This window comes from Mustela nivalis, assembly GCF_964662115.1.
Source record: "Mustela nivalis genome assembly, chromosome: 18".
Classification (NCBI taxonomy): Eukaryota; Metazoa; Chordata; class Mammalia; order Carnivora; family Mustelidae; genus Mustela; species Mustela nivalis.
In genome coordinates, this window is record NC_139037.1 from 14,437,595 (window position 1) to 14,460,453 (window position 22,859).

Consider the following 22,859-nt stretch of genomic DNA (forward strand, 5'->3'; position numbering starts at 1 on the left):
GTAAAACAAGGGGAATAGATCAGACATTCTGTTTTTTTTTTTTTTTTTTCCACATTATTATGAAATTTGGGACCATCCCAAGCCCTTCTGCCAAGGTCCTGGGCTGCAAGGGTAATTCAGGGCCTAGACACTTTCCATAGCTTGATTCTTGGCTTTTGTCTAGTTGGCTTTAGCATGATTCTGTGACCTTACTTGCCAACAACTATAAGCAATAACTTATATATCTCAATGCCTTTACCACTGCAATCCCTGGGAACAGAGACCCATTTTGAAGGCAAGGAAGCACTCTGAAGGGCTCTCCTTCGGTAAAGGTACACTGGTCAGAGCAGGCCTGGGGTGGGACTGGGTTGATCGGGGGGATCTTGCTGACTTGCACCTCAATTTCACAGGATCCTGGAGGTTCAATTTAGGAAAGACAGCTGGCTGCAGAGAAGACAGGGGAGGGCAGAAGAGGAGGAACAAGAAAGGGACACAGGAAGAACTATCAAACTCCCTATTAATAATAGAAAAATAAGAGTACCAAGTATATGACTGAATTAGGGGCTGGGGGGAGTCAAAGAGAGAGAGAGATGGGTGAGAGGAAATGAAGAGGTGATGAAGGCTCCTAAAAATGAGCATTAATGATTTTTGTCTGTTTGCAGATTCAGAACTGTATTGCCCAACACAAGAGTCCTGGTCAGTGCGTTCAAGAACAAAGGTAGGCTCAGTATACTGGAATTAGTATAACCACTCTTGTTCTGTCTAGGTAAGAAGCCCAGGAGTAAGGATCCATTTATGAGAGCTTCTTCTCGATAGCAGCTCTCTAAAAAAACACAGGCGGGGACCACAGGTAAGGACAAAGACTTACTTGATTTAAGTTCTCTGGAACCAGTTTCCATAAGGCACAATCCAGAATTAGCTACAAGATTCAAATGTCTTCTTATTTTCAACAACTATCTAGATGGGATTAGCAATTTCACAAAGACTGACTGGAAGGATCTATGCTGGAAACCTTTTTCTTGAAAATAATCCAGGATTTAGGATGCCAGGACCGTCAAGTCAAGTTCTTCCCCGTAGCATACACCCTGGTAGTGTTACTGAACACCGGGCAAGAGAATAATTTCAGAGCAGACTGTTCAAACCAGAAGGCCCCATCCCTGAGACTGGGAAGTCCTGCTGCTATTAGAAAGCTAGAAAGGGAAGCTTCTGCTTATCTGTCCAACATTCAGAGGGTTTGGGTAGTAGCCCCCAGAACAAAATGCTATTTAGGCAGCTATTTAATGCTGTAAGAATCACCTAGAGCAGAACCCACCTGTGTTGGATGGAGTAAAGCCCGGCAAGGAAGGGCTGTTGAGGCCGGGGAGCAACACAGGAGGAATGCCCTGGAGCGCCGGATATGCTGTAGGAAGGTTAAGAGCCTGAAGAGGGGCATTGTCAAACATCCCTTGCTGCTGAGCTGCCAGTCCGAGGACCTCATTGGCCTTTTTAATCCGGTCCAACTCTTGTTGAGCCATCAACTGACGTACAGTGGCGGGGTCAAAGTATTCTTTCTCCTTGTCCAACTGGCTTCCAATGGTGTCCTTAACTTTGGAGATATGCTGCTGGGAAAAGATATGGTCACGTACAGACAGCCGAGCGCTGTACTTGATGCCACACAAAGTGCACTCTGTTTTCGGTCCCTCGTAACTTGTTTGGTTTATACCAAAATGCTTGGCCATGCTTAACTTGGACTTCTTTTCCTTTGCCCGGGCATTCTGGAACCAGACCTGAACAACTCTCTTTGGCAGTCCAATATCATTGCCCAGGACCTCACACTCTAGCATGGTGGGCGTCCTGTAGTCATTAAAGCACGACTTGAGGACTTTCAGCTGCAGATTGGTCATTTGAGTGCGAAAACGTTTCTGCCCTGGCCGATCCCCACTGTCTCCAGATTTGCCTGCTGACCCACTTGCACCAGGACTCGGGGAGCAGGGGTCTGCAAGGCTCGAGGTTTCACTGTAGTCCACTGTACCTTCATTGTCATATTCCTTGCTGTAAAAGCTTGGGGCTGGGCTGACCAGACCAGATGACAACCGATCTTCATACTCAGACATTGCCATCATGGCTGCTTTGGTCAACCCTTCACTGGGTGCAGAAGAGGATTTGGTTTCAGTTGCTATTCCCGTCGCGCTGTCATTATCTGCATTGCCCTCATCTCCAGTAGTGGTATCCGTGATTGCTGTGTTGACAGAGGAACAGTCATCATTGTCCAGCTTAGTTTGGTCAAAGTTCAGATTAACGGAGGACATGGAGGGGCTTTCAAAGTCTTCAATCCCTTCCACCTTGATGGAAGAAGGGCTAAGAAGAGTTCGGGGAGACAACTCCATGGTTTTACTCACAGGTGAGAGGGGGACACCTTGGCCATCACTACTGCTTGGGGGTAGGTGGGAAAAGCTGGCTCCGTCAAAAATGTCCCCTTTCATCTGCAGCCCCCCATCGCAGTCTAAGAGCATTGCAGACAGAGTTAGGTTGTAGCCTGCTCTCTTGGCTTCATGCCAATGACGGGACCGGATATGAGCCTCGAGGGCAGTCTTGGCTTTGAAGAGTGCTCTGCAAAAAGGGCATCTTCGGTGGGCCTGCGCTGGGCCCACCGCACGGAACTGTCCTTTCCGTTCCCGGGCTCGGGTATTCTGGAACCAGACCTGTACCACACGTTTCTTCAAGCCCACCTCGTGCGCGATGTGATCCAACATCTTTCGAGTTGGATTGGAGTCTAAGAGATACTTTTGGTACAGGATCTCTAGCTGTTCTGGTGTAATGGTTGTCCTCAAACGCTTGTCTCTCTGAGGCTCTTCTCCTCCTGTGCCACTGTCGTTTTCTCCAGGGCTCGCACTGGCCTTTTCCTCCAGCTTCCTCTTCAGAGTGTTCATTGTGGAGGTTGGAGTCGAAGGAGACGTGGCCGAGCTGGCTGGAATCTGAGGTATAGCCCCAGAGAGCAGCTGGCTCGCCAGGAGTGGGTTACTAGGGTCAAACAGCATGAAAGGCATATCCAGTGACCTGTCCAAAAACTGGGGGTGGATGAACTGGTTCTGCGCACTCAGGAAATGAAGCTGCTGATGCTCCTGCCAGTGCTCGAACGATGGAAATGCCAACTTACACTGATCACACTGGTAGGGGATTAGCTGAGGAGGTAGGTTTGCCAACTGTTGAGGAGTCGACGTGTGGAGGGGCTTGAGGGGCAGGTGGGAGAGCTGGGAAGGACTGGGGCTCGACTGGGGTAAGGGGCACTGAGGCGGGGGTGCTTGTGGAGGAGGCTGTGGTAACGAAGTGGGGGAAGTGAGCTGGGGCAGCTTTTGCTGGGCCGCGTTTGTCTTCTGCTCAGGCTGGTCTTGCTGCAGCTCTGCCTTTGGTTGTCCTTGCTTTTCTTGGGTTTGGTTTGGCTGTGCACTGGGAGGTTCAGCCTGCTTTGGTTTCTCATCGCTTGCCTCTGTTTTTGAACTGAAAGTGGCCAGTTCGTCGGCCTCTGCTGTGAGCTGTAGGAAGGCGGAGGAAGCTGTGTTGGCTGACGGTGCCGGGGCGCTGTAGGCCTGTGCCGGCATCGGGGTGCTGCAGGAGGAGCTGGTGGGTGTCAGGATTTCCATGGCATCCATGGAATCCTCATTCTGGCTGTCATCCTGCCCCTCCTCATCCTCATCCTTGTAACACAGCTTCTTCTGATGCTTGATGAGATCAAAGATGCGCTGAAACACCAGGCTACATTTTTTGCACTGGTAGTTCAGGTTGCTTGTTCGAATATACCTATCATTTGTAAGCTCACGCCGCTCTCCGTCTTTACCCTCCCCCTGATTCTCATAATTCTTCCTGGCCTTCTGTCGGGCATTCTGAAACCACACCACGATGACTCGGGTTGGAAGGTTGAGTAAATTAGAGAGTTGCTCAAATTCATCATCCTTTGGATAAGCATTGGCATCAAAGAAGTCCTGTAGGACCCTCAGTTGGTAGTCAGTAAACCTTGTTCTCGAAGACCTCTTGCTTCCCCAGTACTCCTGCTTCTGAGGTTCCGGCGAAGGGGGCCGGGAGTCGAGCTTGAGCTCCTCCAGGCTGGTGATAGGAGGGTTGCTGAAGTTGTAAGGGGAATCCTTGTTCCGCTGCCGCTCTTTGAAGAGGGTGTTTCTGAACCAGTGCTTGATCACTTTCTGGGGCAACCCAGACTTGTCTGCCATTTCTTTGATCTGCTCTTCACTGGGGGAGTTGTTAATGTCAAAATATTGCCGCAGGACCCGGAGCTGGTCATCGGTGATCCTGGTGCGAGGCCTCTTGTTCTGCTGCTGGAGCAGGCTGGGGTTGAGCTGATGCTGGTACAGCTGGGCCAGGTCCGCAGGCAGAGGCTCCACAGGTCCGAGCTGAGGGGGCAGCTGAGCCGGCAAGGTCTGCAGCGGCATCGTCTGCATCATCAGTGGTGAGAAGATAGGCAGTTCCATGGGCATGGAGAGTTGGGTGAGCGGCACAGAGGGCTGGGTGGGTGCAATCGTGGGCGAGGTGATGGGCGGGGCGGGTGCGGGGATGGCTGGTGTGGAAGCGGGCTGAGGTGGTGCTGCAGGAAGAGGGGGTGGAGGAGGTGGGGGGGGAGGTGGCGGCGGCGGCTCTGGGGTCTGGGGCCTCAGGGGGTACAGTTTGTCGTAGTGCTCTCGGTACTGTTTAGCAAATCTCTCTAGCTGTTTAAAGGGAAAATAGTTTTGATGAACATGTTCTTGATGACTCTTCAAAATCAAGATGTTAGAAAACATCTTGCCACAGGAGTCACACTCAAGCTTTTCCAGATTCTCTCCCTGCTCCGTCTTCCCATTCTTCTTCTGCACCTTCTGCTTGTTCTCATTGTACTGAATGACCAGCTCAAAGCCAAAGTTCTCCAGCAGGGCCTTGGTGGCGTTGCCTCTTGCGTCTGAGGCAATGCGTGGAGGGAGCATGGAAGGCTCAGAACTCGCTGCTGGTGCCAACTCTTTCTTCTCTTTAGCCTTCAAGGCATCCGGCAGCGATTCCTTGGGTCCTGGGTTGCCCTCTCCCACCTCGGCACTGTCCCTCTCTCTCTGGCTTTCTTTTTCCTTTTCTTTGCTGATCGGTTTGTTTTTCTTTTCGGAGTGCTGGCTGGGCTGTAGCAGGGCAGAGTGAGTCTGGGACAGAGAGAGCTGGCTTTGCTGTTGCTGCTGCAGGATCTGCTGGTGGCTCTGTGGTGGGATCTGAACCTGAGCCTTCAGATCGTCTAGCAGGCCCGGGCCTGTCCCTGTCAGTGTCAGCGCCCCGCTGGTCACTGGCAAGCTCACCTCGGGGTTGAGCTGGAACTCGGCGCTGGGGATGTAGAAGGGGAAGAGGAGATGCTGCTGCTGCTGCAGTTGCAGCAGGGTCTCTGTGGTCATGGGGAAGTGAGGAAGCAGGGTGGGGTTAAACAGCTGGGACTGGATCAGGGCAGCCTGCTGCTGCAGCTCCTGCTGCAAGTGAGCTTGAACTTGGGCCTGGGCCTGGGCCAGTGTCTGTGCTTGCTGCTGCTGCTGCTGCTGCTGCTGCTGCTGTTGCTGCTGCTGCTGCTGCTGTTGCTGCTGCTGCTGCCTGGATGCAATCATATCCGCCAGCTTCTTCCGATTGGCCTCCTTGGGCTCTGAAGGGGAAGTGATGTTGGCACTGATGGGATTCCCCAGGGGCGGCATCCCTACACTTTCAGTGCTCACTTGGCTCAGTAAATTGGAGCTCGGAGGGATGCCAGCGCTGCTGGGATTGGTGGTGGTAAAGGTGTTGCTGCCACTGGTGCTCACAGGACTTGGGGTGGAGGAGCTCAGGGAGACACTGCTGCTGTTCCCCGTCCCGTTGCTACCGCCACTTGCAGCTTCCAGCTTGGCTGCTCGGGCCTTGGTTTGATGCAACACAGACCGCATGTGGATCTCCAAAGTGGAACTCTGGCTATAGGCCACGTTACAAGTGTTACACTTGAAAGGTTTGTTGTCTGGGCTGCTGGTGGGTTCTGGCTGACCAGTTGCCGATTCCTGAAGGGCTCTCTTTAACTTATGCAGGTGGGAGACAGAATTGTAGTGCACTAGTAGGATGTTCTTTTGAGTGAAAGATTCCTTGCAGACTGTACACTTGTAAGGGCGAGAAGGGTCTAGAAACTTTTCCATGGTGAAGTTGGGGCCTTTTCTGAAAGGTAGAGCTCTCTTTGGCTCTGAGCCTGAATCTTCTTGTACTGACCCAGAGTCACTGCCCGTTGGGCTCTGTTTGTCTTCTAAGTCACTCTCTTCCTCCTTGTCTTCCTCAACAATTATGGTGTGGTCCTCTGCCAGGGTAGGGTCTCCCATAGCCAGGAGGTCCCCATTGGCCAGAAGGCCTCCATAAAGCTGTTGGATGTCAGCCTCACTCAGCTCCAGGTGGCTTGTCTCAAGGTGTTTTTTCAGAGCCTGAAAAGTTCGGAAACTACGTTGACAAAGACAGCACATTGTGGCAGCTCTGATCACGTGGTACTGAGAATGGAGCTGCAGCTTTTCAATGGTCTTGAAAGCCAGGCTGCACTGATTACAGCGATACTTGTACACATGGCGATCTGACACAGGCAGCTGAGGCCTCTTGGCATGAACCTCATTGAAGTGCGTCTGAAGAGTGGCGGAAGTTTTGAAAACCTGATTGCACCCCTTCTTCCAGCATAGGAAGCCGGAATCTTCTCTCACAGAGCCTGGGTCAGCAGAAGAGGGCTTCAGATCTCCACTGTGCTCTGCGCTTACAGAGGGCAAGATGTTCTTTCCCAGATCCTCTGAGGTTTCTGTAATTTAAAAAAAAAAAAAAAAAAAGAAAGAAAAAGAAAAAAAAAAGCCAAGCCCAGTGATAAAGAAGGCTTTGTTTCAAGGATGGCATCCACAGCTATCTACCTAGTGAGTCCTTGTGACCACTGAATCTTCTAGTGAGGGAAATACCCAGTTGGAACAGAGCCTCTCCACACAGCCCCTGAAAAGAGTATATACTATAAGCAAGTGCACATGAACAGAGAGGACTAAAAGGAAATAAAAAAGTTGCATTCGTAATAGGTCTGTATCCTATCTTGGATCTGTTTTTACACGCCATTCAGTTGCTTGACTCAGAATCTTGAGTTTCTCAAGAACTGGTTTGAAGGTTACTGATCTTAGACTAGATTCCCTTTTGCGTGGACCTGAACTAAAAAATATGTGAATTAATGCTATCCTAAATTGTGGGGATTTTAAGATAACTGCTGTCCATTGTAGTAGAAGAAATTTTGGAATATGTTTTTTAGCATCATTTGTTGTAACATAACTTTTGGCTGTCCTCTCTGTTCCATAAGAAATGAACATTCAACTGGCCATTAAATTATATAAAAATTATTTTCTATAGTGATGTCATCACACCCATATTCTGACCCTCTTAAAGTCAGCTGTTTACCTTCTAATAGGGAAAAATTACAGGGTGGGGGAGTTGGGGCAGTAGCGGGGCTGAAGTCTTCCCAACTGAAATCTTAGCTGCTGACCAAAGGTGAAAAATGGAGGAGAGCCTCCTCTAAGTGGAGGTCTGATGGCCCACCTAGCTAGGAACCACTGTGGGGCTCCAGGACAGCTCTAAAACAATGTTCTTTCTAAATGTACCTCTATGTAAAGTCCTAAGGCAATCCCAGAAGACTCAAAGAAGAACTCTGTGCAGAAGAAAGTTAGAGAGACAGCTAACCCAGTGCTCTGAATTCCTTCACACGCTCCAAACGTCCCTAATAATTAAGTCCTAAGAGATTGCTTAACAGCTGAGAATGGGGAGTCACAGGTCTACTGACAATCTCTGGTTATTCACTCCCTAAAAGTATAATCTAAGGGGAAATGTGTCCACCAAAATCCCCCTGGTTCTCACCGTATTTCCTTTCCACTTTAAACCATATGAATGGTATATAAATACATGCCAAGAGCCAGAGTATAAGGTAGGTGACAAAAGTGCCCCCACATCTCTTGATCCGTAACATTCACCTTAGGAGGACTGTAGAAATTCTTGGCACTACTGCTCAGTGAAAATTTTGGCCCAATATTTCATTTTGTTCCCATGTGTAGGGGTCAAGAATGACACTAACCAGGCTGCTTTCCTGCCTCCTCCAAAGTGGAGTTCCCATCTCGGTCTGGAACAGCGGCTGGCAGGAACATACTGCTGGGCATCACCATCTCAGGGGTGGTCACCTGAGGAGTAAGAGGCAGAGAAATGAGGAGAGTCAAATGGACAGGAAAGAGACACGAAATAGGGAAGTGTGTAAAAATTATTTAATAAGCAAAATTAGCCTTCACCAGTGTAAAGCTGGAAGTGTCACTTTTCATAGCTCAGTGAAGATTCATGTTTATTAGACAAAGCTCACATCAGTCAAAAGTGTTTCTACGGTTACATTCTGGACATAATTAGCAGTGCACACTTGAAGAATAATCTTATTATTAATATTTTTCCTTTATGCAGAATTTTGACTTTGATCACTGACAATGTTTTGTCATGGGCTGTGAAACTTCTTGTGCAACCAATTAGGTAGATAAGTTGAAAGGCCCACCTTAAGCTGCTGAAAACATAATAAGGGCCCTAATTAAATCATACCTAGTAAAGTACACTGTAATCTTGAAGCAGGGAGCATTGTAGTACTGTTTTCAAAATGTATTCAGGCAAGAAGAGGAGGGGAGTAAGAGCGAAGGAAAGGGTAAGAAGAAGAGACGAGAACAAAGAGAAGGCCTTAGCCTTCACAGACACACTGCAGACACACTGGCAGATTCTCCAGGAAACAACATTTTGTAACCCTTTAGAAGCTAGATCAAGTGCAAACGAGCATTTCTTACGACTCACTTCAGCCAGGACTTCTGCTAGAGTCTCTGCTTCAGATGCCCGCCATCGGAGGGAGCATCTGGCCTGCGTCCCAACCACACAGGGTAGGTACCCTACACAGCATTCTACACCAGGGTAGCCTCACCTTGGCCATGGCTATTTTTTGCTAATATAGCAATTACAGCAATTCCAGAATCAGCCTGGATCAAGTTAGATCCTCAGACATTGTTCTCCAGGCTTCTCTGACATCTGGCCAGAAGTTTGCCTGAAGAAGTTATCATTTGCCCCACATTAACATGATAAACAGCCCTCAAATTCAACAGAACAATAAAAGGTGGTTCATTTAAAAAAAAAGTAATAATATTCCTTTGCCTGCTATAGGGTGGAAAGGCAGTAGGCGATGATCTTGAGAAATGAACGGAACAGGAAGTACAGTCACACCACTAACCTTTCTACATGGCTTCCAGCCGTACCTGAAAGAATTTTTTCCCGTGAAACTCAGGTATACTATCTGTACTTGCTGGTACGGAGCCTGGAACACCTACTTTACTGTTCAAAATTAAATATTTTAAATAAATTACTATTAATTTTTAATGTTTTTAAGATCCTGGACTTGCTTAGAATAGCTGAGGACATGGTCCCCAGAAACACTGGTTGGCAGGCTCCATTGCTAAGGGAAACCCAGACAGCTGTCCCCGTAAACACCAAAGCGGTAACTCCTCAATACTTTTAGAGGTATTCGAATCATCTCAGCAACTCACACGCTTATAGGTGTAAAAATTAAGCAACAGGCACTACGGAGAAGGATTCTGCAAAAGCTAGTGTTTAGGAAGAGCAGGTGCATGGCAGGTGAATGTGCGTGACACAGAACTGCCGCTCAGAGACATCTGCACCTCACACAAAGCTCGTCAGCAGCTGGTTAAGGCTGGAGCTGTGGATGAATCGTTAGGAATGGAGCAGAGATTGCCAAACTCATTCCACCCATTTTCTTTTTAATAGAAAGCATTTCTGACCACTATGGTTGGGGAGTCCAGCGGGAATCCAAGAAGTGAAAGGTCACCGATTAATTTATAGTCCTCAGCCAAGGGGGAGCACGAGGTTGGGGGCAAGAGGGGGAGAAAGGGAAAGGAAAAAAGACTCCCCCCCACCTCCTTTCTCGGTTGTAGCTGCAGGATCAGTCCTTTCCGGGGATCTTTAGGAATTATGAAAAATGAATCATGAGAAATAAAAAAAAAACCCTACAGAGTAAAAAAGAATAAAATTATCTAACACCTCAGCTGCACATCATTATAGAAAACTGTGGGCTTTTTATACGCATTACAGTAAGGCAGACATCCCCTCTAACAGACTCAGTACGACGGATCAGTAATTGTTTTCATACACTTTAATTAGAAAAACTCAGATGGCTATGAATAATAATGGAAAAGAGAGACTTTTGCACTTGAAAGGTTGAAGTCAATCAAGTGTGAATGACGGCAAAAAAGAAAAAAAAAAGACACCAATTCATCAGCCCTCTGTTGTCTCGCCGCGACTTTAATCATAATTCCTGATTGGGATTCAAGAAGGCAGTAAGCAGAGGTTCTTTGTCTGCCTTCACCTTCCATCAATTAACTCTTCCCGAAATATAATCATCAACCTCACATGCTCCTCTGCATCTTAATCTGGGCCTCCAAACCTGTAAGTCTTGCCCCATATGTGTTTAAGTAATTACTTTTATCTACCTGCATCCTCTCATCTGTAGTGTACCCAAATTCTCTCTAGAGGGAAAGAAAAGGTTTGGTATCTAAAATTTGGATGTGCACGAAACTCTCAGGAGGCAAAGAGGAAGATCCGGAAAGGGCATCGTGAGGATCTAGATATTCTGGCGGGGCGACCTGCGCTGGCTCTCAACAGAGAGGGGTTGAGAACGGAAGCCTCCTTCCCGCACAGGCTACTGGACGGCCCCACAGCGGCTCTCACACACTAACGTTCTCGTGCCCGTGTCCATTCCTCCCTCTCCTACTAGCTTTCACGGCTTCTCACTCAAACTTTGGATGTTTTGTAAGGAGCCATAAATCTAGTCCTACCAACAGCTCATGAAGGGGGGTTCTCCATGAGGAAAAGGAGAGTTGGCCAGTGTTCCTTCAGCACTTGCCTTGGCATCCTCCTTGTCTTCCAGTCCTATCTGGCTACCAGACGGTGTGGAGGGTTCAGACTGGTTTAGCCACAGCACCTGATGATGGATAGCTCAAAATCATGGGAGCGGCAGTCACTCAGGTGTGCTGAGCGCAGGTTCATGAAGACCTTCCCTTTCCCGAGGTGCCCTGCGGCATGCAGGCTGTGAAAGGACACGGCCTGGCTGCAGCATAACCAGAGCCATCCCAGGTGCGCCCGAACCCCAGCAGCCCTCAAATACCCGGATGGCACCACCTTCCCCGGCAGAGAAAAAAACACACGTGCCAACAGTCTTCCCTCCTCCCGCCTCTTTCCCTCTTCCCACTTCTCCATCCGAGGCTCAGAAACCAAAGAGAAAGTTACAGTCGATAGAACAGGTACACTTTCTACATTTCACTATACCACCCTATAGATTTCTTCTAATAATCTGTACACCCACGGACATTCAATGTTAAATTTATGTCCCCCAGTACTCGGTGTATAGAGGGGACCCAAGACTGTTAAACCAGACTTTTGGGGCACCTGCCTGGCACAGCCGGTTGTACAACTGACTTTGGGTTTGGGCTCAGGTCACGATTTCAGGGTCATGGGATTGAGTCTTGCGTTGGGCTCAGTGCACAGTCAGTTTCTCCCATGCCCCCACCCCGCCTACGTGCACACACACACACTCTCTCTCAAATCTTTAAAAACAAAAACAGACTTTTAACCTAACATAACAGAGCTTGCTCTAGTAAGAAAATTCAATTGATTAGAGCCATTATTCCTCAGAATTTGGGTCTTCCAAGATTGGCCTTGGCAGTCAAAGGGCAATTTTGTGGTAATCTTCTAGATACCACATAGGATTCCCCCCAGAGTATGCAGGGCTGATGGGCATGTAGGAAAAAACATTCATCTGATCTGGGGTGCTGAGAGTCAGGGAACAGTAGCTCTGCTATCTTCCTAACAAGTAAAGAGATCTCGTATATACAAGAAAAATGTGAAGTTCTGTTCTGATGCTAGAAATCTTCAAGTTTAAGCAGTTCTCATAAATAACAATAGAAATAAAACATTCCACACGGCTACTGAAAGTCTTAAAGCTTAAGCAATTTCAAAATACCTTCGTGCTGAGAAGGGTGGGCCTCAAGTGACTCTGCTCACCCGTCATTTGACCATTACTCACTATATATCATACGGGATCCCTGTACTGCACGCTTGCAGGATACAGTGAGACACAGTCCTTCTGCCCAAGAAGCTCACAAGACAGAAATATTAACCTTTCAGAGATTATAGCCTCAGAAAATCTGATGAAGGCTGCAGATGCCTAAAGAAATAGTTTCACACAGAGACTGCTGCAGAGAATTTCAGGAAATCACAAGCTCCCTTGGGGGAAAATCCATGGACTCAAGTTAACTATCTTCAGATAGTCACCCAGAGGTGACCCGGGTTCATAAATACCTAGGCTCCTACCTCTGTTGGGTTCACCATTGTTCTGGATTATGATTTGATGCCTTGAAAGCTTCTATCGGGTGAGCTGGACCCGAAAGCCCTAAGGACACGCCTTATAAACCCCGAGGCTTGGATATGGGTCTGGTCCCTATTATGATATTTGGGAGGGGCTACTGGTATTTATTCTTTCTTGGTAAAAGAAGCTGGAGTTATTAGGAGCCTTCCTCCAAGCCCGGAGCTTGCTGTAGGTCACAGATGTGGAATGGTCAAATATAGCGCCTCGAACATCCTGTTAAGTTCTCATGGGACTATCCATGCAAATTCACCTCTCAAAGCCACCTTGTCTGAGGTTAGAGTGATACAACCAATGTGTTCCACATGCTGGAAAGCAAAGACATTTTCTTAGAATATGTGTTGATCTAGTTTCCCTGAGACCCTCATCCCAACAGCTTTAGTTGGTACTGCTCACCTAACTAGGGTATCTTTCTGAAAGGCTCATTATTACAAGTGAAAAAATACATTCACCCAAAACCTAGACTCCCAGTGAAGCCTTAAATCCTTCACTTTTCAATGAAAATCAATAGAATGAAGAACCTCGAGTGGAAGGAAAAAGAGGAAAAACCCCAGACACAGGTCTTCCTGATACAGATCTGGCCAGTCTCTACATCCTTGTGAATAAGGAATTGGTTAGGTTCAAAAAATGAAGTTAAAACCCACTGCTTCCAAAGCTAAGCATTTGAGCTAGTGGTGCATCTGAAGGCTACAGTGGAAGCTGGGTTGCTCCCTTCTGCACCTAGTCCGCCGCTAGGCCTGCCAGCGGGTCTCCGGACTTCTGCAGCCTGCAAACCAGAGGACCTCTTGGCAGCAGGACCTCAGCCATTTTCTCTTGCTTTACTACCTTGCAAATGTGCCAGGCTGGGCACTGGACCACAGAGGTCAGATGGCCTAGTTCCTCGGTCTTACTTCCTTGCTAAAATCCTGTTCTCTTTCTTTCTTTTTTTTAAATATAAAACTCATGAGGAAAAACTTCAGAGCCACGTTCACATTCTTGTGGGCCAGAAACCAAAATACTCCTAACCTGAGTTTAAAAATTAAGAATGAGAAAGACCCAAAAAAGGAAGTGAGTGGGAGAATGGGAAACACAAGAACAGTTAACACACACTCACACACACACACACTCACACACATGGCAACAGCAAAGAGAGTGGGGAAGTAGAATGGATTGGAGAGAAAAGCTTCATTAGACTCAGAGAGGCAAGCAGTGGCAGTATACCAAGGTCACTTCTAATTTAGACCATCTAATTGGCAAACAGGCTCCAAATGGCTATCATCTCACAGGGCTTGGAATTAATGAAGCCCGATTATTTTCATTACCTTCCTCTGAGATAGAGACAAAGTGAGAGAGCTGGTACCCACCAGGTGCAAAAGCCCCAGGGCTGGTGGCCACCCGCTGCCCCAGTTGGGGGGGCCAGCCAGTCAGCCTGTCCCAGAAACTCAGAGATGGAGAGGCGCAGGAGCACAGGGAGACACAGACAATGACAGAAAGAAATCACAGGAGACAAACTATTGCTTCTGAGCGGGGGCAGGGCGAGGGAGAGAGACGGATGGAGAGAGGGAGAAGAAAGCTGCAGCCAGTGCAGGGTGCAGGGCCAGGAGCAGAGAAGGGAAATCTGTGCGTGTACAGCAAAGCAGGGATAATTAAGAACTACCAAAGGGAGAAAAGATGAAGGGCTAGAGAAAAAGGTGTTTCTGGGCTGCTGAGGTCCCCACCTCCATCTCCAGTATGAGGTTATATTTTGTTAAGTGACCGAGGAACAAAAACAATTTCCTCATATTAATGCTCCAAGAGCCCAGTGGTGTGTCCTGTCACTTAGAAGGACAGTGATCAATTAGAATAATTTAAGAGTATTGAAATGCATGGTAGGTGGCCCTTCCCATTCTCATGTAGAGGCCAGAAACACCCCCCCACTCCTGCTACCCACCTTCACCCCTTCTCCCCACAAGAGTGGGAATATGAAGGCACAGAAAAGCAGCTCCTACATCCCTACCACCAGCTTAAAATCTGTTAACTTCTCTGTAAGTAGGTAAGAGTTCTATGGAGCCGACACTGGGGGCAGTCTGCTCGGGCAGGTGGTGGGGCACTTGTCTTAGGCTTTATAGATTTCCTTCTTTCATATGACGTGTATAAAGATACTCTTTGGAGGTCTGTTTCCAATAGGCCAAGCAGAATGAAGTGCTGCGGGTGCAGTTTCCACAGTGGAGGACCAGAGCTGCAATTGTTCCCAGTGGAGAATATTTTTCAAGCCCCTTCATCGGTAAAGAGAAGGGGGCCCATGGAAGACACAGATATGAGATGCAGAGCATAAGCAAGCAGCTGTTACCATAGCAACAGACATATTAGACACTGCAGGTTCCTGAAAGCTGTCTGATAAGGTATTATTAAATGAAGCCTCCTCAAAACACTCTCCATTTACAACTGAACGGAAAGACATTGTGTAGAAAGTAATCTATTTCCATTTATCAGGGTGAAATTTACTTTTAGAAGGACTGAAACCCAATTCAAGCCAAATCCTGCGACCTTGGACCCAGACAGCAGCAAATGTTTATCAGAATTTATAGCTTTCAATACCCTGGACATAGCCGACATCTACCAAGAATTGTCTATTGGGTGGATTTTGCTGGCTTTTCCGATTCTGCAACCGACCGCAGCTGACAGTCAAACCGTTTGGCAAGGAAGGAGAGTCACTCCTCTCACTGCCATTCATCCTGGCCACTCAGGGATGAAGCAGAGGCAACTTTCTCCTCTTGGAGGATGAATGACCGTACACTGGCTATTCCTTAATGATGTGTTTTTAAAAATGGAGCTCTGATTTGAGGGGCCTTTCGCATCATGCAGTTTACAGAGAGTTTCCTGCTCCAGTTAACCAGGAACAAACAGATATATAGTCAGAAAGCCCAACCAATACTTTCCTATGGCCAATTTTCTAATAAAACTACAGTTAAAATACCCTCCAGGGGCATGATTTTTAACCACAGGATTACTATAATCACTTAGTTGTAAAACAATTGGAAATTCCATTTTAACACCAAACTTTCCAAAAGAACATTGGCATCTGTTTTGATTCATCAGGGCAAACTCCAACCCAAAGCTACAGCCACAAATTCCCCTCTAACCCTGGTTGCTCATCTTTTCCCGCTGAACTAAAGGATCAAGGTGGAAATGTTTCATCATCTGAAGGCAAACCATCCTCATAGCTTGGAAAACCAATTCAGTACTGACAGCCATGCAGCAACTCCCATCTTCTCCCGTACGGAGTACCAAATCATCCTTACATATACTTTTAAGTAAAGAGTGAAACCCTTATATGATTACATTTCTCATAACTTTCAACTTTGTTTCTAAATCCATTAACTTCCTCTTGTTGCTAGCAAAGTGACTTCCTATTCTCAATACGTTTCCCATAATTTGCCCACATTTCAGAAACATCTACATTTCGTAATCTACAATTACGAAAGCAATCCCATTTACAATTGCCCCCAAAATAATTAAGTACCCAAGAAATAAACTTAACCACAGAGGTGAAGGGCCTGTACTCAGAAAACTATAAAACACTGATAGGACACCTGGGTGGCTCAGTCGATTAAGCATCTGCCTTTGGCTTGAGTCATGATCCCAGGATCCCGGGATCATAGTCCCAGGGAGCCCCACATTGGGCTCCTTGCTCAGCAGGGAGCCTGCTTTTTCCTGCGTCTGCTGCTCTCCCTGCTTATATTCTCTAACAAATAAATAAACAAAAATCTTAAAAAAACAAAAAACAAAAAACCACGGATAAAAGAATTGAAGACAACACAAAGAAATGAAAAGACACTCCATGCTCATGAACTGGAAGAACAAAACTTAAAATATCTACATGACTCAAAGCTACCTACACATTTAATGCAATCCCTATCAAAATGCCAACAGAATTTTCCACAAAACTAGAAAAAAAAAATCCTAAAATTTGTATGGAACCATAGAAAACCCTGAATTGTCAAAGCAATTTTGAAAAAGAAGTACTGGATGTATCTTAATTCCAGACTTCAAGTTATACAACAAAGCTGTAGTAATCAAAACAGTATGGTACCGGCACACACAAAAAAAGACACATCAATGAGAAAGAACAGAAAACCCAGAAATGAACCCATGATTATATGGTCAATTAATCTTTGACAAAGCAGGGAAGAATACATAAAGGGAAAAAGACAGTCTTCAACAAATGGTATTGGGAAAACTGGAGAGCAATATGCAAAAGAATGAACCTGGACCACTTCCTTATATCATACACAAAAATAAAGTCAAAAGAGATGAAAAACCTAAGTGTGAGATCTGAAACCATAAAAATCCTATAAAACAGGGGCACCTGGGTGGCTAAGCTGATTAAGTGTCCAACACTGGATTTCGGCTAAGTCTTGATCTCAGGGTCAAGGCTCAAGCCCCATGCTCAGTGGGGAGTCTGCTTGAGATTCTCTCCCTCCATCTCTCTCTGCCCCTCCCCACCTGTGCTCTCTCTCGCTCTAAAATCAATCTTTTTTTTTTTAATCCTGTAAGAGAGCACAGGCAGTAATTTCTCTGACATTGGGTATAGCAACATTTTTCTAGATATGTCTCCTGAGGCAAGGGAAATAAAAGAAAAAATAAAGTATTAGGATTACATCAAAATAAAAAGCTTTTAACATAGCAAACAATCAGCAAAAGACAACCTACTGAATGGGAGAAGATATTTGCAAATATATATCCAATAAAGAGTTAGTATCCAAAATATATAAAGAACAACTTAAATCCCTCCCCCCCCCGAAAATAAGTCAGTTAAAAAATGGGCAGTTCATGTCTTCTGCCCATTTTTTGACTTGATTGTTTTTTGGGTATTGAGTTTGAGAAGTTCTTTATAGATCTTGGATACCAGCCCTCTATATGTAGGGTCATTTGCAATTATCTTTTCCCATTCTGTGGGTTGCCTCTCTGTTTTGTTGACTGTTTCCTTTGATGTGCAGAAGCTTTTATCTTGAGAAAGACCCGAAAGTTCATTTTTGCTTTTCTTTCCCTTGACTTTGGAGGCGTGTCTTGAAAGAAGTTGCTGTGGCCAGTGTTGAAGAGGTTACTGCCTATGTTCTCCTCTAGGATTTTGATGGATTCCTGTTTCACACTGAGGTCTTTCATCCATTTAGAGTTTATTTTTTTGTATGGTGTTAAGAGAATAATCAAGTTTCATTCTTCTGTATATTAGGTGTCTAATTTTACCAGCACCATTTATTGAAGAGACTGTCTTTTTTCCATTGGATATTTTTTCCCAATTTGTTGAAGATTAGTTGACCACAGAGTTGAGGGTCCATATCTGGGCTCTCTATTCTGTTCCATTGATCTATGTGTTTTTGTGCCAGTACCATGCTGTCTTAGTGATCACAGCTTTGTAATATAGTTTGAAATCAGGAAATGTGATGCCCCCAGCTTTTTCTTTTTCAACATTTCCTTGGCGATTTGGGGTGTTTTCTGGTTCCATACAAATTTTGGGACTGTCTGCTCCAGCACTTTGAAAAATGCCATTGGTACTTTGATCAGGATGGCGCTCAAAGTATAGATTGCTCTGGGCAGCAGAGACATCTTAACAATGTTTATTCTTCTGATCCGTAAGCGTGGAATGTTTTTCCATCTTTTTGTGTCTTCTTCAATTTCTTTCTTAAGTGTTCTGTAGTTTCTAGAGTATAGATCCTTTACCTCTTTGGTTAGGTTTATTCAAAGTTATAAAGCCATCAGGGAAATTCAGATCAAAACCACACTGAGACACCATACCTTATACCAGTTAGAATGGCAAAAATTGACAAGGCAAGAAACAACTCATGTTGGAGAGGTTGTGGAGAAAGGGGGACCCTGTTTCACTGGTGGTAGGAATGTGAGTTGGTACTTTGGAAAACAGTATGGAGATTCCTCAAAAAGTTACAAATAGAGCTACCCTATGACCCACCAATTGCACCACTGGGTATTTACCACAAAGATACAGAGGTAGTGAAAAGAAGGGCCACACACACCCCAATGTTCATACCAGTGGTGTCCATGTCAGCCAAACTGTGGAAGGAGCCAAGATGCCCTTCAACAGACAAATGGATAAAGATGTGGTTCATATATACAATGGAATATTACTCAGCCATCAGAAAGGACAGATACCCAACATTTGCTTCAATATGGATGGAACTGGAGGAGATTATGCTGAGTGAAAAAAGTAAGCAGAGAAAGACAATGATCATATGGTTTCACTGATTTGTGGAGCATAAGGAATAGCAGGGAGGACATCAGGAGAAGGAAGGGAACAATGAAGGGGGAAAAATCAAGAGTGGGAGACAAAGACTAGGGACTCTGGGAAACACACTGAGGGTTTCAGAGGTGAGGGTGGTGGGGGTTTGTGTTACCCTGGTGATGGGTAGTAAGGAGGGCATGTATTGCATGGAGCACTGGGAGTGATAAGCAAACAATGAATCATGGAACGCTGCATCAAAAACTAATGATGTACTGTATGGTGACTAACATAATAAAAAAATTTTTTTTTAATCTTTAAAAATAAAAAATGGGCAGAAGGCTTAAACAGACATTTCTCCAAAGACAGACGATGGCCAACAGACATATGAAAAGATGCTCAACATCACTCATCATCAGGAAAACGCGAATCAGAACCACAATGAGATACCACCTCACACTTGTCAGTCACCAAAAACACAAGAAAAAGCAAGGGTTTGTGAGGATGTGAAGAAAAGTGAACCCTTTTGCACTGTTGGTGGGAATGCAAACTGGTACAGGCAAAGTGGAAAACAGTATGGAGGCTCCTCAGAAAGTTAAAAATACAACTACCCTATGATCCAGCAATCCCACTACTAGGTGTTTGCCCAAAGAGTACAAAAATGCTAATTTGAAAGGCTACATATATGCACCCCTCTGTTTACTGCAGCATTATTCAGAACTGTCAGACTATGGAAGCAGCCCAAGTGTCCATCCATAGATGATGAATGGATAAAGATGATGTGGTATGGCATAGGTACACAACGGAGTGTTATTCAGCCAAAAAAAAAGGGGGGGGGGGATGAAATCTTGCCACTTGCAGCAACATGGATGGATCTGGACAGTGTAATGCTTAAGTGAAATAAGAGAAAGGCAAATAGCATATGATTTCACACGTATGTGGAATTTAAGAAACAGAACAGATGAACAAAGGCGGGAAAAAGAGAGGGATGCAAACCAAGAAAAAGACCCTTAACTATAGAGACCAAAATAACGGCTACCAGAGGGGAGGTGGTGGAGGGCTGTGGGGAAGAGGTGGTGGGGACCAGGAATCCACTGATCATGATGAGCACCGAGTAACTTACAGAATTGTTGAACCGCTATATTGTACACCTGAAACTGATATAACACTGTTAGCTATACCGGAATTAAAATTAAAAACTTTTCCAAAAAAGGTCTCCATTTCTGTAGATAGCATCTCCATTATCGGCTGTGGGTATATGAGGGGCACAGGATTTTCAGTACAAGATGCCAAGTGCAACCCCTTTAGGGATCTCATTCCCCCTGCATAATTATGTTGTCAGGAAGAGGGTTTATTACCCTGGTTCCATTTATGAATTCTCCAGTCTTCTTATGCTCCCTGGCATTATATACAGTTTTATATGCGCAGAATCCTCAGTGGTAATCTTAACAGTGGGTGTTCAACTTTACTGTGCATAGAATAACCCAGTAAGGCTATAGCATCACTTTCATCTGAGTCTGCAAAAAGGTTAAGAATCACTGCTGAAAAGATGCTAGTGAGTGACATCCAGAAATAGCTTAGGGATTGGTTCCCCAGAAACGCAGTAGTACCATCTTGTCCTTTAAGACTCTGTTGGTACATGAAGATTCATCATGACCACCTGATTCACTACGTGAAATGTACCTTACTTTTGCTGCTCTAAAAACACGACAGACAATGGATATTTGAAATATAATTTATATTCGAGTCCCTAGTGATATATACATGAAACCTACTGTTTAATGTGAACTGGCCATACAGATTACTATAGCTCACATTTCATAAACCAGATTTGTCTTAAACAGGAGAAATAACCAGCTGAACAAAAGAAAATGTCATTAAGTATTAAAATTGTTCCCCACATCTCCTTCTGTTCCTTCAGGCTCCTATGGTTCCAGGCCATCAGTGGGAAGGGTGATGAGGCCTGAGAAATTCCCCTTGTTATTTCCAAGGTTGGTAAGAATGTCAATATCTATAACACAGAAACCCACCCATTCCAAGAAGACGGGTCTTTTCACGATGTTCACCAGTTTATCTGAAAATACCCATGGAAAGTGAATTTATACTTGAAAGATCTCTGAAATGAAACTTATGCTAGGTCACCTTCAGGTTCCCTATTGCCTGCTAAAGTTCTCTTGAAGCATTATCAATTATACGTTCCTCACGACTAAACATCACTTAGAACGTTATGCATCCACCTTGCATAACCAAATGGGATAGGACACGCCGAGAGGTTATATGCCTCTGACCCGCACATTACAACGTCAAATTCTCTAGGAAGAAGACCTCTCTGGGACTCTTCAGACAAAAAGGCAATCAAATTAACTTCTTATTACTCCACTACTGAAATATGTTAGAGGTGAGACTAATTCTCTTTGGTCGTTTTTCCTCCAGTGATCAGGAAAGGGCTCACACCGCAGTCCCACCACAGAGAGAATAGCAGGATATTAGTATGACCTGTAGTATTTTGAAAACTTTGCACATTACAGTGGGATTTAAATCTTTACACTAAACTTTCGGGCCATGTTACAGTAGTCACTCGGAGCCAGGCTTTTAACTCTGTAGGTGCAGCAACACCATGTTCAAAGTGCAAAGCTCTCGTCCACGAATCCACACGTCCCATCTTCCTGTTCTGAGCATCAAAGCAGCCCCTGGAGAAACTCCCACATCACGGGGTCACATTTGGAGCGTTCGAAAATACGGGCTCGAATTCCAACTCTGCCACTTACAAGTGGCATCAAGTTGGCTAACTTTCCTGAGTCTGAGTTTCCTGCGCTGTCAACGTAAACATGTCAGACTCTTACTCTTTGGACAAGGCTGCTGTGAGGGTGAAATGAGCCTAAGAGCAAACCCAGAACATGACCGATTTACTAAAGGTTTGGAGAGTCCTAAGAACTCTAACCTCATGGGGACGGTTAATTCACCTAGACCTGTGCGCCAGCCCGGGAGGGGCGCCGACAAGGGAAGGCGGAGAACACAAGCGTCCTCCGTGCTCCGGGCCACAGTCACCCCATGGTCACGCCGAGCCGCAGGCCGGGGCAGGAGAACCCAGGTCGCAGAACTAGGATCATTTTTGACATTTCCGACTCTACGCTGGCTTGCTCATCCAGCAACACGGAATCTTGTCCACGTTCCTACATCACCTTTGCCCTCTGGGGAAAGCAACGCCCCAGGTCTCGCCGCCTGCCGCCTTACCGTCATAATGAGCTTCTCCACGCAGTCAGGCGCCACGCTGTGGAGGTGGGTGAGGTGCAGCTGGAGGTGGATCTTGTTGTTGAGCATGTCCTGGCACAGGGGGCAGCGCAGCATGGGCTGCACGGAGTGCTGCGTCATGGCGTGCACCCGGAGCCGGTTGACGTCAGCGTTGCTGTACTTGCAGTAGGGGCACTGGTACATCTGTGGGGGAACACGCCCACCCTCTGGCTGAATATCCGGTTCCCACCAGTGCCTGGGTCTGCCCCAAGCCCGCCCACCCGAGACTGTGCTCCCCCCGCTGGTGTCTAAAACGCACCCCCCCCACCCCGCCCCGGGCAGAGCCCCTTCTGGTCTCACCTGCTCTGGTTTGGTCTCCTCTGATGTTTTAGGTCGCTTTGAAGAGAGAGGAGATTCCGAGCTACCTGTGAAGGAGATGCGTTTGGAGGTTGCAGGAGAATCTGTCAGCTCCTTCTCTGCTTGGCTGGACGACGCTGGAAGAAAAAGCAGAAGACACGATATAGCAGCCAGACCAGGCCAGCTCCCAGAGGGTTGGTGCTGGGTGAAAATCAACATTCATTTATAGCACAGGATTTTCTCGAAACACCAAAATTCAAGTAGGATGAGCATCCGGACTGACTTATCAAGCGCGCTGGAAAAGAAGCAAGTGTTCCTTTTTCCCCCATGAATTTCTGTCACTACTTTAACAACTGAACACTAAGAAAAAAAAAAAGATAAAGAAATGGACTGAAATGCTCGGAAGTGGATTAAGCTAAATTCAGAGTATTGACTTCCCCCAATGAGGACACACTCAGCCGGCCGATGGGGGCCTCAGTGGGTGGGAGAGTCTGACCAGTTGCTTTGCCAACTACCACACAACTCCAGAACCGACACATTCTGCTTCCATGGATGTAATCAACTCTGTGCTCCCAACCTGACAGTCCCAGGGCTTGGAAACACAAGCACAGCATGTCACTAGAGACAAGAAGTGTGACCTGA

At 46.1% G+C, this 22,859-nt stretch overlaps 1 protein-coding gene and 2 long non-coding RNA genes across 8 annotated transcripts in view; 2 read left to right on the forward strand and 1 right to left on the reverse strand.

Annotated features, from left to right (window-relative positions):
- The window catches only part of ZFHX3 (zinc finger homeobox 3), a 246,900-nt gene that overhangs the window by 8,551 nt on the left and 215,490 nt on the right, over positions 1 to 22,859 (reverse strand). For all 5 annotated transcript variants that reach the window (XR_014305965.1, XM_082712315.1, XM_082712317.1 and 2 more), the window contains 4 exons: positions 22,221 to 22,354; positions 21,864 to 22,064; positions 8,060 to 8,162; positions 1,292 to 6,760 (listed from right to left, as the gene is read on the reverse strand). Coding sequence is in view for 4 of the 5 variants with exons in the window: in XM_082712315.1 (XP_082568441.1) it covers positions 1,292 to 6,760; positions 8,060 to 8,162; positions 21,864 to 22,064; positions 22,221 to 22,354 (5,907 nt within the window). In the remaining variant the exon portion in view is untranslated. The remainder of the gene's footprint in view (positions 1 to 1,291; positions 6,761 to 8,059; positions 8,163 to 21,863; positions 22,065 to 22,220; positions 22,355 to 22,859) is intronic.
- Positions 6 to 22,613, forward strand: LOC309853828. The gene is made up of 3 exons (XR_014305974.1): positions 6 to 697; positions 20,551 to 20,620; positions 22,253 to 22,613. It is a non-coding gene; the product is annotated as an uncharacterized lncRNA (long non-coding RNA).
- On the forward strand, positions 716 to 7,334 carry LOC309853825. 2 transcript variants are annotated; one of them, XR_014305970.1, is made up of 4 exons: positions 716 to 829; positions 941 to 2,359; positions 4,236 to 4,455; positions 6,387 to 7,334. It is a non-coding gene; the product is annotated as an uncharacterized lncRNA (long non-coding RNA). The 2 variants fall into 2 exon arrangements; XR_014305971.1 differs by lacking the exons at positions 4,236 to 4,455; positions 6,387 to 7,334 and adding an exon at positions 2,843 to 2,975 and having other exon boundaries at positions 751 to 829.